This window comes from Pseudorasbora parva, chromosome 21 (assembly GCF_024679245.1).
Source record: "Pseudorasbora parva isolate DD20220531a chromosome 21, ASM2467924v1, whole genome shotgun sequence".
NCBI classification, from domain to species: Eukaryota; Metazoa; Chordata; class Actinopteri; order Cypriniformes; family Gobionidae; genus Pseudorasbora; species Pseudorasbora parva.
Genome location: NC_090192.1, coordinates 8675108 through 8691723, shown reverse-complemented (window position 1 = coordinate 8691723; position 16616 = coordinate 8675108). Strand labels below are relative to the sequence as shown.

General features: G+C 37.5%; 1 protein-coding gene across 1 annotated transcript in view; it reads left to right on the top strand.

The window, feature by feature from the left end:
* Positions 1 to 16616, top strand: part of ank3b (ankyrin 3b) — a 160738-nt gene that overhangs the window by 35942 nt on the left and 108180 nt on the right. Inside the window, exons 2-7 of the mRNA XM_067429868.1 lie at positions 4090 to 4191; positions 5485 to 5583; positions 6849 to 6947; positions 9548 to 9646; positions 12719 to 12904; positions 13319 to 13342. Coding sequence (XP_067285969.1) covers positions 4090 to 4191; positions 5485 to 5583; positions 6849 to 6947; positions 9548 to 9646; positions 12719 to 12904; positions 13319 to 13342 — 609 coding nt within the window. The remainder of the gene's footprint in view (positions 1 to 4089; positions 4192 to 5484; positions 5584 to 6848; positions 6948 to 9547; positions 9647 to 12718; positions 12905 to 13318; positions 13343 to 16616) is intronic.

Below are 16616 nucleotides of genomic sequence, written 5' to 3'. Positions count from 1 at the left end.
TTCCAGAGCTAATCAGCTTGGCATCATTGCATGAATTTCGTTGATATCTTACTCGAAAACTGATCTTTTTGGTATATCAAACATGGTTTAATAACTTAATTTTGTGTTTTATTTCTGATGACGCAGTGAAACATGCCAAATTTTCATGATTTATCACATTTTTTATGTGGTTCAGATACAATAATATTTTGAGTTTCTATTTATTAAACAAATTTCCTTCATTGTATCAACTCAAATTTTTTATTTCAATAAACTCAGGCAACCAGATTACCTACTTTATTAAGTAAAACCAACAAAAAAAACATATTTTGTTTCTTTTTGTTTCTTTTTCTTTTTACAGTGCAGCATAGTCTGAATATAATCTGAGAAAATTAAAAGAAAATTTGGTGAAAATGGAGAATTTAGAAGGAGTTTAGAAGGACAGCAGTTTCAACCAAATACAGCATGTTTGGTATGATTGTTCTCGGCACCCCTTACATAAAATAACTGCAGTATATGGAGGTACAACTCAGTAAAACTGCAGTTCAATAAAGTACAACTGTAGATTTGCTGTATAATGAAGGATATGCAATATAACTGCAGGGCAGCCCCTCATTTCCATTACCCTTCAAATTGCGCAAATTGAAATTGCGAATTGAAAATACGGCCAATAGAAATGTGTCAGTTTCACAAAAACTCCCATATATCGCAAAAAAGTTTTGTGTCTATTAACACCAAGTGTCTATTCTTCACTTAACAATGCATGGTTGTGCCAATTTTTGAGCAAACCATTCAAAAGTTAAGCAAAATTAGCCCTTTTTAACATCTCCTGACTAGTAGATGGCACTGTGCCAAAAAGTAGCCTCAGGTCATGTTTGTGATGAAATGTAAAAAAAAAAAAAAAAAAAATTGTGTGCAAATTTTAAAATGGCTGTAAAGATTTCATGCAACTGACCCTTACAGTTTAAAATCCTTATCATAAACGCATTTGCATATTTGGACAGTCGGTGGCACTAGAGGGAATGGGTTAGTGACAGTGAATGTTCAGACTATCCTCTACGTGCTAAATGTCATCATTTTTTTTTCTGCAAGCAGTTATATGGGCTGCCATGGATTCAAGAGCAGAACAAGAACAAGGAAAAGGACGAATTATAAGAAGAAGAATAAAACTAATGGATACAATAGATGCCTACATCTCAATTTGATTTTATCTTATCAGCAAAATTATCTTAAATATATAATAATTATTCAATTTATCTTGTACAGTCCTACTTTCTAATGAAGAAAAAGACTTCATGCAGGTCATTCCAGAACATGTTGTTTGATTGAGAGAGAGAGAGAGAGAGAGAGAGAGAGAGAGAGAGAGAGAGAGAGAGAGAGAGAGAGAGAGAGAGAGAGAGAGAGAGAGAGAGAGAGAGAGAGAGAGAGAGAGAGGTAGACAGAGAGAAAGAGAGATGTTCAAAGGAAACTCCCACACACTGCAGAGGTTGAGCCTGCATTACATAGAGAGAGGATGACATTTCTACATGCTGTAGTATCTAGACAGAAGCCAGGGACTGATATTGTTAGAAAAAGTGCAAGACTCAAAAAGTATGAAATGATTAATGATTAACCCATTAATTACTTGCACCCTCAGTTTGGGTGAATTTCATTAACTGCCTTCAAAGATTTACAATCATTTATTTAAAGGTAAAGTGTGTAATTTCCAACCTGATCCCATGGGGAAGCATTTTCTATGCAAATTCTTATGAATTTGTATACAATGTAAATAATTTTTAGAAAAAAAGTAAGCATGAAGGTCTACCACTAAACCCATCCCTAAACATAACCGTCACTGGGTGGGGCGTAAGCAGAAATATACAAATTAGATTGTATAAAGTCAAATTTTATGAATTAGCCAAATGTACCAAAACATAAATAGTTACAAATTGCTTTGAGGTTGTGTTGGTAATTTCTACACCAATAGCATAAAACCAAATTGTAAAAATCATGGCTGTTTTCTCTCTTACTCTCCTCTTACCTGCAATTGTTTAAACTAAAAGACAGTCCCACCCTAAATTCATGCCATTGGTTGAGCTAATGCTGCCTTGTTGCTATGATGTTCAAACAAAACTGAATTAGTTATGAATTGCCATGAGATTGTGTCTGTAATTTCTGCACCATAAATCACCAAACAAACTGTAAAAATAATTGCTTTCAAACTGATTATTCAAGCACCCCTTATTGGTCAAACTAACAGATAGTCCCGCCCTAAACTCATGCCATGGGTTGAGCCAGTGATGCTGTTGCAAATGATGTTCAATCAAACAGCAACAGATTTGATAGAGCAACAGAGACAAGATGACTCCCAAATCACATACTGCCTGAGTAGGTACTACATGTAATGAAGAACAAACTCTGTGACCATTATGATTGTGTATTAGGTATGAAATCACCCATGTTGTGATTGTTATGTGATATAGTAGGTCTGTAGCTCTGTGGTTTTTTACTGTTTTATGAATACTTCGAATTCAGACATACTTATTTCATATAAACATGGAGGTTTTTGAAAATGTATTTTCATGTTGATTAGTCTAATGTTAAAGTACTGTATTGTAACCGTGTGTGAATGTATTCAGTTGCAGACGGTGTGTTCGTGTGTGTTCATGTGTGTCGGGTGTGTCAGGACTACAGCACTGCAGCATCGGCAGACACACCCTCTCTCTCTCTCTCTCCTCTCTCTCTCTCTCTCTCTCTCTCTCTCTCTCTCTCTCTCTCTCTCTCTCTCTCTCTCTCTCTCTCTCTCTCTCTCTCTCTCTCTCTCTCTCTCTCTCTCTCTCAGTGTGTGATTATCTGGACACTGAAGAGACCACACCTTTTTCCAGATCTATATTACATGCTCATTTGCACTTGTAGCAGTGTTTTATGACTCCTGCTCTGTTTATTTACCCCATTTATCATATTCTGAATAAAAATGTTTTTGTGTTTCATCCACTGAGACCTGTTAATGTAGAAATGCACTGAGAGTTGATAAACAACATGTATGAATTTTGTATACAATAGTTTGTGTGTATACAGACACACACACACGCACGCGCACAGATATATATGATATGTTTATGATGTCTTTACTCTGCCAGGATGAAAGCATCCATTACTGCTCCTCAAACTGTTCACTTTCTATGTGAATGCCTCTGGAATCCCACTGTCAGGGAACCACTGCCTCAAGCTCTCTGACATTTTCTCGCTTTTCTTCCTCAGGCCCTGTTTTGCATAACCGCAGCTAGTTTTATCCACAGTTTATTTGTGTTTCTGTTATTACAAATGTCAGATAGCCCATAATCAGACACAGGAGAGGCAGTGACCTGCTGCACGATCAGCTGTTTGTTTAGAGATCTGAGCTGCACTTCACTTCTGTTTCACAAAGCACTGGATAAATAGGCAAAAGAGCAATTCATTTTTTAGAGTTTGATTTACTGAAGATGTGAGTGGTGCTTGCCTCTGCACATTGTTACGTGGTTGCCAGGGCACTGCCATGCCCATCAATTTTTTCCTTAAAGCTACACTGTGTAACTTTTTTAGTTTATTCTTAGCTAAAAACACTTAGTTATTTCAAAAATATATGTGCTCATTAATGTATATTTACTTCTTTCAAGTAATAAAGTATTCTCGTAAGTTTATAATATGACATTGAAAATACATAAGGGTGAGGGGTTCGGATGCCGGTCGCCATATTGCCCCTTCATCTTGAAAGTACATTAGCCAAAGAGGGACATACCCATAAATTCAAGCTTCGCCTTTCGTGTTTTAACACTCGATGGCACCGTGTCGAATGTAAAGAGGGGGATTGCCATGTTAATCTTGGACTAAATCGGCCACCGTAGGAGCTAAAACAAAATCAGAATTGAGAGGAACAGAAACTATTATTCACTGGTCATATACTTTTACACCATTAGATGGGGGAAAATAACACAGTGTAGCTTTAAATGCCGTAAAGATGCTATAGATTGGATTTTGTTATCTGTTATTTTTAGAGGGCTTCTTTCTCCCTATTGAACATTGTTATTGGTTCCTCTTGATTTGTTTGTGAAGAAAACAATCCGATCTCATTCTGTTATTTCTCTCTTCCAGACTGACAGTAATGCCAGTTACCTCAGAGCGGCCCGGGCTGGAAACATCGAGAAAGCCCTCGATTACATAAAGTCTGGCGTGGACATCAACATCTGCAACCAGGTTATGCATCTTCCTTTTTGTAAAAAAATGTATTTGATATTTGGGATCATAAATATGTTTGTAGTCACTGTACACTATAATTCAAATTTTTGGGTTCAATAAGACACTTGTTTGAAAAGAAATTTTTATTCAGCATGGATGGATCAGAATTGACAGTAAAGACATTTATAATGTTATAATGAGTGTTGTGGGAAGTTACTTTGAAAAGTTATGCATTACAATATTGTGTTACCCCCTTAAAAAGTTACTTAGTTACTTTTTATAAAAGTAATGTTACGTTACTTTTGCATGACTTTTTTAACCTTTGTTTTTTATAACAACAAAAAAAGTGATTATTTTGTGCAAATGTAAAGACCTCTTCACACCAAAATTGAAGTAATAAACCTCAGGTCGAGGTAAAAATGCAAATTCACGCATGTACAATAGAGGGCGCAGCTCAAACAAACCTTTCAGCTGCGCTGAATAATGGAAAATAGGACGCAGGAGAAAAAGTTTAACACTCTTACTTCACCATAAAAACAGAAAAACTAAAGTCATTTTAACTGAATCATCGAAAGTTAGCAGCAAAAAATTGGTCAATAAAGGTAGATTAAATGCATAAAAATACTTTTTATTTAATATTTAATTATTGGAAGTTTGCATAGAATTCTGATTTTGCATTTGACTGATCTTATTAATTTTGAGGAATACTGACTCTTTATTGTGCACGTGAGATGAGTAAAGGCTCACATTTAGTCTAGAACTACAATAACCATCATGTTCGCACTTACTCTCGATTTTTCTCATCATGGGGAGAAGAGAGCTGTCAGTCAAAAAAATGTGAAAAAGTAACTCAGATATAATGTTGTAAATTGTAAAAGTAATGCAATACTTCACTAGTTACTTGAAAAAGTAATCTGATTACATAATTCAAGTTACTTGTAATGTGTTACCCCCAACACTGGGGGTAAATAATGCTGTTATTTTGTACTTCTATTCTTCAAAGAATCCTGAAAAATATACAGCCTATCAAGGTTTCCACAAAACAATTAAGCATCACAGCTATTAATAATAATAAATGTTCTTATTGATCACCAAATTATGATATTAGAATGATTTCTGAAGGATCATGTGACACTGAAGACTGGAGTAACGATGAAAATTGAAAATTTAGCAGTGGAGCCCTTGTGAATTTCCTTTTTTTTCCATAAACCTTTAAATGACATTTTCTGTCTCTGAAATGCCTCATAGTGATCCTAAATAATGTACATAAACAGCAAATAAATATATTTTACAATGTTTCCCTGGATACAGAATGGATTGAACGCTCTTCATCTAGCATCTAAAGAAGGCCATGTGGAGGTTGTGACCGAGCTTATTAAACTTGGTGCCTCTGTGGACGCGGCAACAAAGGTAACACTCACATCACCAGATCAGATACTATGACACACAACTTAAAATATCAACTCTAGAGTCTCGAGTCTAGAAGACAGAGCATATGAATTAAAGACGACAAGTGTGCTACCCAGCTGTGCATGACTTCATAGACATTCCTTTGCTGCATCAGCAAATCTTCAAAGTCACTGTTGCCTGATGTTTAGGTTGACTTTGAGCCTCTACCAAGAGCTAGATCTCCTCATTCATGTAAAGGATCTTCAAGAGATCTTTCTCCATTCATCTTTCTCCATTTCTCTAGAGGTTTTAGAAACTCACCCATCATTGGGCCAGATTTACTAACAGCTTGCACCAGCGCAAACCCTCTTTTGGCTTTGAACTGTTGTCAGGATTTACTAAAGACATGCAGTAAAAAACTAGCGCTATTTTTGCATCTGACCTTATTGCATATGCATTTGTAGGAGCTTCCCTTTGACCCCCAAACAATTTATGGTAGGAGAGTATTTAAATGAATTATGCAAAGTGATTTACTAAGGTTTGCGCTTGTCAATTTACTGGTATTTGTGGCATTATTTAACGCCCCACAAAAAGCATGCCTTAAAGGTACAGTGTGTTATATTTATGAGGATATATTGACATAAATGCAATATAATATACATAATGGTTTCAGTGGTGTATAAAGACCTTAAATAAGGAATATGTTTTTAGTACCTTAGAATGAGCCATTTCTATCTTCATACACCACGCCATTTTGCGCCATCATGTTTCTACTGTAGCCCTAAACGGACAAACTGCTCTACAGCGGGCTAGCTACTCTCTGCTGTCTCAGATGACAACATTTTTGTCCTGTGCCGGTTACCGTAGCTTCTCTATGTGTCTTGAGAGGGACGGGTGAGCAGTGGGCAGTTGCAATTTCCAACTTTTGCACAAAATTGTACACTAAATTTACAAAAAACACCTTTAAACCAGACTCTAATTTGCACTGCTCCTGGTAGATTGCATTGGTCATTATGGAAATGATCCGTCTGTGTTCTTTAAAATGTGTGTGTCGTCATTAGATCACGTGCAGAACTTTTCACTCCCATTGACGCTTTTTTGGAATTGCGCTTTCACGCTAATGTGCCCTGTTTAGTAAATCTGTGAAAAGTGTATTCTTCGAAGTTATATTTATGTATTCTAAAAGAAACAGAAAGGATTCCAAAAGACAGCTGGTTTATGAAAAAAAACATTGGGTCACTGTTCACAATGAGTCAACCTGCTCTGTCTTGTTCTTCTGATTCTAGAAAGGAAACACCGCTCTGCACATAGCATCGCTCGCTGGACAGTTGGCTGTCGTTAAGGAACTCGTGACTAATGGAGCGAATATCAACTCCCAGTCTCAGGTACAGTCAGCACTTGACAAGCGATGAAATACTTCAAAAAACAGTTGCAAATGCTTGGCCAACTCTTTACAAGCTTGTGATTCGAATACTGTGCTGTACTCTTGTGTAGCATGATGGCTAAATTTCTGGAGCTTTTAATGGCCAATGGGCTATCTGACTGATATGTAAAGCAACCAATCACAGTTTGTTTTGTTCAGCAGAATGTTTAGGGGTGTGAACATTTTGATTCCTCTACATAACAGACCAGGGTCCAACCAATAAATCATTCACTGAAGGATGTTCTGAAAATTTACGGCAACAACGCCACATGACTCATGACTACTGTGCTGGTAACAAACTTTAGTTACCTACAGAAATTGGTGCCATTGAACCTAGTGTTTGTGAAGCTAGTTTGAAATAGCACAGTAGTTTGCCATGCTAAAAGCTACTTTTAATTTAAAGTAGTTTACTGTAGCTACCATAAAAAATGTTGCTGCAAACTTTAAAGTAGCACATTTTCCAACAAAATCATTGCAGAATATCTGAAAAATGGCAGCAGATTCTATCTGGGCCTGCCAATAACTATGCTAGCTAATCTTAGCTAACTTATGGTTATCACCAGAAAATAAAACCTTTGAAATTAAAACAAAATGTAGCTAACTACAATGAAACTACATAAAGTAGGCTCTTTTGAATATCCTTGACAACTCCCCTCCAACCGTTATTCTGCTATGAACGATTGATGGAGAAGAAGAGTTCTGAAGTAAAACCTTCCCCTCTATTCAATATACCATTTCACTTGGAAATACGTCACAGCGCTGAAATAAAATCAGTTGCAATTTCAGTTCGTGCTAATAATGCAACATACACTATCGTTGCATTGCATTATGAATTTTGAGAGACGTTCAGAAACTCAAGTTCCCGGTTTGTGCTCAAAAAGCTTTAAAATAATTTAGAAGTGCTGCATTAAATATAAGCTAAACCTACTTTTGTCTCCATTTTGAGGAGAAACTGTGTGCGTTTTTGCCTTGTCACTGAAACTACCCTCAGGGAGTCCAAAATTAATCGCATACACACATGTGCGAGAGAGTAGAGACAGACTTTGTTTTATCTTATCACAAGTGCAGCCTGGTTCTGCTTTCTCACACTGCAGTGCTTAAAATAGAGACACCCACTTTATGAATGAGGAGGCTGATTGTGGACTGCAACATTTTTACAAGAAGTTTGTTACAGGGAGCAGTATATTTTTATTTATTATTATTAATCTCCTTGATTTAATAGCAGCCACCTATCACCCAAATTGACCATTGACATTGTACCCCCAATCTCCTGATTTACCTTACTCCACAAACCTACATACAGTCATTCTTAATTCTTATACCCGCCTAGAGGCTGAAGCTTCATCCGGCTTCATTTTCACACCCAGCCCCATGGAAAAAGAAAGCATTTATAAGTATTTATAAGTAGCTAGTTACCTTAAAGCTACACTGTGTGATATTTTCCCCCATCTAGCGGTGTAAAGGTATATGACCATCCAGTGAAAATTACCCTTACGAAAGGAAAATATATTTACCAATATATTACTTGTAAATATATTATAATATATTGTAAATACATGGAGTAATATATTGATGGTATTTTACAATATATTATATATTCCTGTAATATATTGCAAAATATACAAATGATTGCCACTTTCATATATTGCAATATATTGGAGAATATAAATATTAAATCCCATATATGTGAATATATTGTCTAATGTATTATATGATATTTTCCAATATATTGCAATATATTTTTGTTTCGTAAGGGTAGTTTCTGTTCCTCTTCATTCTGATTTCATTTTAACTCCTACGGTGGCTGATTTAGTCCAAGATTAACAAGGCAATCCCCCTCTTCACATTCGACACGGTGCCATCGAGTGTTAAACCGCGAAAGGCGAAGCTTGAATTTATGGGTATGTCCCTCTTTGGCTAATGTACTTTCAAGATGGAGGGCCAACATGGCGACCGGCATTCGAACCCCTCACCCTGATGTATTTTCAATGGCAGATTATAAACTAACGAGAATACTTTATTACTTGAAAGAAGTAAATATACATTAATGAGCACATATATTTTTGAAAGAACTAAGTGTTTTTAGCTAAGAATAAACTAAAAAAGTTACACAGTGTAGCTTTAATGGCTGACTCATTTCGGCTATGTTGTGTTAAAGGACAACTCCGGGGAATATTTAAGTTTATCTTGATCGTTATACCTTTGTGAGTACAGTCTATAGAAAAAAAATGAACCGGATTGGTGCTTGCAACACCGAGTTATTACAGTTAATGCCCAGAAAGAGGCACGGTAAGAGGTCTACACATGTAATGAATAGAAGCCAGCTGCTAAATTCTAAAGTTCGCACAACACAGGTATCCAACTAACTAATGACCAGACATATCATATATTTGAAGTTTAAATGTATTTCAAATAAGATTCTAAACTTGTTAAAACATTGTCATCACTGCAGTACAATCACGCAGTCATACTGTAGATCAGAGGAAGTGCTGTGATCTTATCTTTTATTTGAGTCATGGATAAGCGCAGACATTTCTAAGTATGCTCTTGTTCTTGCTACAGAATGGCTTCACACCACTCTACATGGCTGCCCAAGAGAACCACCTGGACGTCGTCAAATTCCTCCTTGATAACGGATCCAGTCAGAGCATTGCCACAGAGGTGAGGAGAACCTTCTGTTCCTATCCATTCATTACTTACCTCCCTCCAATTCCCAGCACTGTGTATGAAGCACCGTACTTATAGGTCCATCTAGCAATGATACACACTGTATAAAAACTGACTCATAATACCCAGTGACCTTGCTGTCCTTTTTAAGGCAGCAGGCAGACACTAGTTGTGCAATGAGGGTATTGAATGCCCGGCTTGAAGTGTGTGTGGTGAGTGTGTGTGCGCGTGTATGACAGAGCAGGGTGCCAAACGTCACTGTCCTTGAGAATGTACCAGGCCCTTGTGTCTCTCAGACAGTGATTATGCATCCAAGAACACTTTCACATTTGAAGAGCTATTTGCATGTTAACGATCCGTGTTGGCAAGAATGAAGGTCTGTCTGAAATTCAGACTCAAACCACAAAACGATGCATTACAGCATTTTGATGTCAAGCTGCTCTTTTAGAATGAACTATTTGTATGTTGCTTTTATTAAACATTCTACTATTTTCTAAAAGTGTGCTTATGCAATCAATCATATTCATATACTGTGTATATGATCATTGTTATATTTTTGAATTCATATTTTCTTTTTATTTAAGTGTTGGTTGAAAGCATAAACTCTGATAATCCTATTCTTTAGTAGGGTTTTCCACACTAGAGTCTGATTCAATCGATCCTGATATTGTGATCATGTATGGCAATGTGTAGTGTAATGAGAGGATTTTGTCAATACTCAGCCCTATTATTCACCTAGTAAGGAATAATTGATGAAGAACTGTAGAACTATAATGCACACAAGGAGCCTGGAGTCAGTCATTGTGCTTATACTGTACCGTGACTAGTACCGAGCAAAACAAATGTCTATTTTGTGTTGTGATTGTAATGCCATTCTTATGTAAATGTTCAAATTTAGTTGAATGCAAAATTTGGCAAGAATGGTTACACATGTGTATGTTCATCAATCTAAAGACATGGAACATGAAATGAAACTGTAATGCTGTTAATGATACCTCAGCTGTGCTGGTATAGTAAATAATCAACATCTATGAACATCTGGAGGGCTACCATCTTGCTGAGTTTAACTCCAACCCTAATCAAACACACATAAATCAAGACGCTCAGGATAGGATGAAAATAAGAGGTAAGTATGTTGGAGCTGAAGTCTGCAGGAAGGCAGCCCTCTAGAAGCAAAGTTGGCTACAACTCAGAGTTGGCCTCAAGATCCACTTTCTTGCAGAGTATGAGGCCCCGTCCACACGGAGATGCGTTTAGCTGTATACGTATAAATTTTGTAACGTATCAGCGTTTCGTCCACACCAATCCGGCGTTTTAGAAGCATGAATCCGATATTTTTCGAAACCGGGTCCCAAAGTGGTTAAATCTGAAAACGATCATCTGTCGTTTTCGTGTGTACAGCGAATCCGTATATTTTCTGAAACGGTGATGTCATCACACTACGTCCAGCACGGATACAACTACGGGCACTGGGCATGCGCACATCAATATCGCGTCATTTAATTACCGCATCTGCATTATTGTAAGGGTATGTTTAGGGTCGGGGTAGGTGTAGGCATTAATAAAACACATCTGTTAAGTAGCAAATGTATTTATTGTTATTTTATTGTGAGATTTTGCCTCACCTCCGACCACTGCTATACCCCTTCTAGCCACAACTCTTCTTCTCCGTTTTTAGTGTATTTCTGTGGCAGAATTACAGCGCCACAGACTGGCCTGGCATGCAAACTACATCGTTTTTAGTCAGTTTCGGTAATCTCGTGTGGACGCAGATATTTCTTGAAACGAGGGGGAAAAAAAGATCGGATTGGGAAAGCGCTGGCTTCGTGTGGACGGGGCCTGATTCTTGTTAGTTTGATTATAATACTTTGCCCCCTGGAGAGCTTAGCTCCAACCCTAATCAAACATACCTGAACAAGCTAATCAAGGTCTAAGGCCTTCATGATTACTAGAAGCTGAGTTTGATCAGGGTTGGTGCTAAGCTCTGCAGGAAAGTGAACCTAGAGGGCCAGAGTTGCCCATCCCTGATTCAGAATCAAGACATTTTAAAGGGTTACTTCGCCCAAAAATGAAATTTCTTTCATTAATGACTCACCCCAATGTCGTTCCACACCCGTAAACACAGTTTAAGATATTTTAGATTTAGTCCGAGGGCTTTCTGTCCTTTGAATGTAAGTGTATGCCCTGCTGTCCACGTCCAGAAGGTAATGAAAACATCATCAAAGTAGTCCATATGTGACAGCAGTTGGTTAGTTAGACTCTTTTGAAGCGTCGACAATACATTTTGGTCCAAAAATAACAAAAAATACGACTTTATTCAGCATTGTCTTCTCTTTCATGTTCCTCAAATAAAGAATCAAACAGTCATGAATCATGATTTAGATGGTGTGTGAAACTGCTGAAATCACGTGACATTGGCAATACGAATCACGAATCAATCTGCTGATTCACGACCGTTTGAATCTTTATTTGAGGTTTGAAAACAAAAGCGGATCAAAATGTTCAAGTGCATGTTCTCCATGAACTCAGAATCAAAGTCTGAGTTGACAGGGAAAGTTGATGATCAGGCTGATAGTACCAACAAAGACTGATTGAATTGGTTTGGTTTTGTACTTGAAACTAATCCTGTAACCCTGATTTTGTTCAACTACCATCACGATATAGGCCCTGCTCCTGGAGGGCCAGTGTCCTGTAGACTTCAACCTGGCCAAACACATTTATCTGGAAGTTTCTAGTTGGTTTGAAGCTAAAACCTGCAGGATAGTGGCCCTCCAGGAGCAGGGTTGGACACCCCTGACTGAAAAAAAACAGCGCTGGGCAACTCTGGCCCTCAAGATTCACTTTTCTGTAGAGTTTTGCTCTAACCCTGATCAAACTCACCAACCTGATTCGCTTGCCAATGTGTGTTTGATAAGGGCTGGAGCAAAGCTCTGCAGGAAAGTGGATCTTAAGAGCCAGAGTAACCCACCCCTGTAAAAGAGCATGCTGAAACATAACTGATGTAAAAACTTTCTCTTGTTTGTACTTTTTGGGCTACTCAAGGATTCTTGTGTTGTGTGTCTGTAGGATGGTTTTACTCCACTGGCCGTAGCTCTTCAGCAAGGTCACGATCAGGTGGTATCTCTGCTCCTGGAGAACGACACCAAGGGGAAGGTGCGACTACCAGCCCTGCACATCGCCGCCCGAAAAGATGACACCAAAGCAGCAGCGTTGCTTCTGCAGAATGACCACAATGCAGATGTTGAATCCAAGGTACCTCCATCAATATACAACCAAGTCTTTCCATCAGTTTACATTTAGAACTTGATGGTGCTTTCCATTCAAACACCTAGGATGATTGTCATATTTTGGAATTAATGCAATGTAATGAAATACACGTCTAAACAGACTTTGTGGTGGCTAATGTAATTCAATGGTGCATGATGGGAGATGCTCATTGTAAATTTGCTTACAGTCGTCTTCAATCACAAGTCAGTTTAAAGAAAATACAAACCAGTTAAAAATCTAGCGGATGCACCATCCAGTTAAGCCCTTGTGGTGTCGTGTGATGTGTGGTTTGTTGCTCTCCCTCACCATGTAGCCACCGTACAGCTTGGTGCTCCCATTGTGACTTTGTGAACACTAATCAGACCATTCTCTCTCCTCCCGCTCTGGTGGTCTCTCTAGATGATGGTGAATAGAACGACCGAGGTATACACGCACAAACGCTACACACCTCACAAAGCGCCCATATCACGCTGCTGCTGTGGCTGCCGCCCCATCCCCTCCTGCCCCTGCTCATTGCTTTTTTTGTAGAATGTCGCTTCTATTACTAACGGGCAACCAAAAACTAGCATGGAGAAGAAACACTCTGGTTTAGCCGGTCGAGGTCTGCAGCTGAGCAAACTACTTGTATTAAAAAATATATTTTACAATAAAAGGCCGGCTTGTTGTGCTTAGAGTTTACTAGTGGCACCATGGAATATCAATGTCATAATTGCTTTCCAACAGTTTAAGAACACTCTCGACATTTGATATTTGTTGCACAGGTAGACCTGCCTAAGAAATCAACATTCCAGTGGCCTGCTTGTTGTTTCTGTTTGTTAAAGGGATAGTTCACCCAAAAATGAAAATGTTATGTTATCTGCTTACCCCCAGTGCATCCAAGATGTAGGTGTGTTTGTTTCTTCAGTAGAACTCAAATGAAGATTTTTAACTCCAACTGTGCTAGTCATGTAATGCATGCCAATGGGGTGTTTTTCTATGAGAGTAAAAAACACATACACATACGAATCCTTATTAAACCCTGTGGCTCGTGGCGACACATTGATGTCTTAAGACACAAAACGGTTTCTGCGAGTAACCCAACAGTTTTTATGATACGAATCTCATCCAGTATTCCCAATGCCATTACTTCCGCCGGAGAAGGTTATAATGACGGAGCGATCATAGATATGTGTACATAGATGTCTCATTTGACCAATCCGCACAGGCACTAATGAGGATTTTATTTATATATATCAGGGCTCGACATTAACGCATGTCCGCTTGTCCGGGACAAGTGGGTTTTTTGAAGGGACAAGTGAAAGAGAATTGTACTTGCCCAACGGACAAGAGCCTGATTAAAACTAAAAATAACTAGCGAACAGTGTTGGGGAGGTTACTTTTAAAAAGTAGTGTTTGCTCGTTACTCGATACTTTTTTAAAAAAGTAATCCATTACTTTACTTAGTTACCCCCTTTGAAAAGTAACTTTTTATGTTACTCGTTACTTTTACGTTACTTTTATGTTGCTTGACTTTGGGCAGAACCCAATATCTGTTCCTTAATGTGTAGGCCTACCTAAAGTTATACTATGGAGGACATAACAGGTATTTCTTTTTTGCTCTTTATTATAAAAAAAAAAGTATCAATAAGCTCCTTAAGAACAACATGGTAACCTCAAAATTGGTCATATGTGTCAAAATAAAACATGCATGCCTCATCTAAATCCAACAGAAAAAAATATAACTTAAAAATGGCTTGATGTCGATGGCTTGTGTAAATAAAATAAAATAGCACAATACAGTTTAGAGGCAAAGGCATTTTAGCCAAAATAAAATCAAGCACAACTTATAGCATGACTAGCCTCAGAATTAAAAAGGCTATGTTAACTGAATATGCTGGCCCTACCCAGATGGCAGTGTCGCTGTTAAATCTTACCATGGGAAAAGTAACGTAAAGCTGAATTGAAAAATGAACTACGTTTCGTTACCAAATTTTCAGTAGTAGTGCGTTACACTACTTTTTGCCCAAAAAAGTAGTTACGTTACTGTAACGCCTTACTTAGTAACGCGTTACACACAACACTGCTAGTGAATCACCAAAATGCAAGAATGATTGTGCATTAATTTAGTGTAAGTCGGGATCGATAGTGGATGATAATATATAATGAACTGACGATAAAAAAGGTTGTGCTGTTGACGCTTGTGCAGCCTCTCGAGGAGAAATTACAACACTAGAGCGTTTAAGCTGTTTCCTGAATACCATCACGACTGAAAATGACACTGCTTTTATATGACAGGTCCATAAACAATTAATTAGCATTCACTAACATTCACTTAATATCATTTACATTTTAGATGCAATATTGAGTGTTTTGTTCTATTTTAGCAGCGAAAATCGTTCATTTGCAGAACTGTAACGCGTCCCACAGCAACTAGTGTTACTGAACGATTCAGTGTTTGAATGAATCGTTTGAATGAACGACTTAATGACTCACTTATTAAGATGGCCACCTGCTGCCACCTACTGGAGGTTTTTTTCCAACATTTCTTTTTTGTCTATTCAAAACTACAAATCTCTAAACATTATTTAACGCAGTTATTATTTTTCAGTGTAAATTATTTAATTTGATTGGTCTAATTTTAATTTAATATATTTATCAAATTTAACAATATAAAATTAAAGCTGAAGCATAGCCTATATTTAATAAGATTAGGGGCAAATGCCCTTATATATATATATATATATATATAGGCAAAAAATATGTATATATAAATATGTCAAAGCTGATTGAACATTGGTAAGAATATTGCTTCAGAATAAATTATATTTATAATACACACACAAAAAAATGTAATAAAAATCGAAAAAATTTCCAGGCAAGCAAATTTTTTACTCAGACAAGTGAATGAACGATTTACTTGTCCGAAGGAAAAGCACATGAACATGCTTAATCTCAAGCCCTGTGTATATATATATATATATATATATATATATATATATATATATATATATATATATATATATATATATATATGATCGTTGTGGGTTTTGTTGAACCACTTTGAACTTCTATGGTGGAAGTAAATGTCGTGTCTTAAAGGGATCCCCTGGTGTTGAGACTTGTATGGCTTAATATAACATAAATGATGTCTCTAACTGAATTATGTAGTAGAAAACCCATGAAAGATCTACGTTATTTTAAAAATCGATTTTATATTTGGACCATGGGCGGCGCCATTTTGTTTGCGTTCTAGGTTGATGACGTAGAGTGGTTGAACTCCTCAATCAGCTGGCATTACCCGTAGCTATTTTTACCACAACGCAACTCGAAAATTGTTTCAGAGTTAAACAAAACCAATGAATTCCTTTGTAATTATACTTAAAACACACTCAAACATACATGTGCACACAAACTCACCTACACAAGTCACAAACAGATCGGCGGGCGCGCACACGACAGGCTCTGTCTCAATCGAGATGTTGGGTTGCTCAGTCTCCACGACAGGGGCTGAATCTGAAATCGACCCTATACCCTTAAATAGGGCATTATTTGAAGGGACGGACATTTGTAGTGTTGTCCGACACCATAGTGGACATGTTCGAGTGCAGTCATTCAGTCTCACGTTCCACCGCAATAACGAGTGTAAAGCCGATTTACAAACAGCTGTCCGACTTCACGCACTCAAACATACATGTGCACACAAACTCTCTCTCTCACA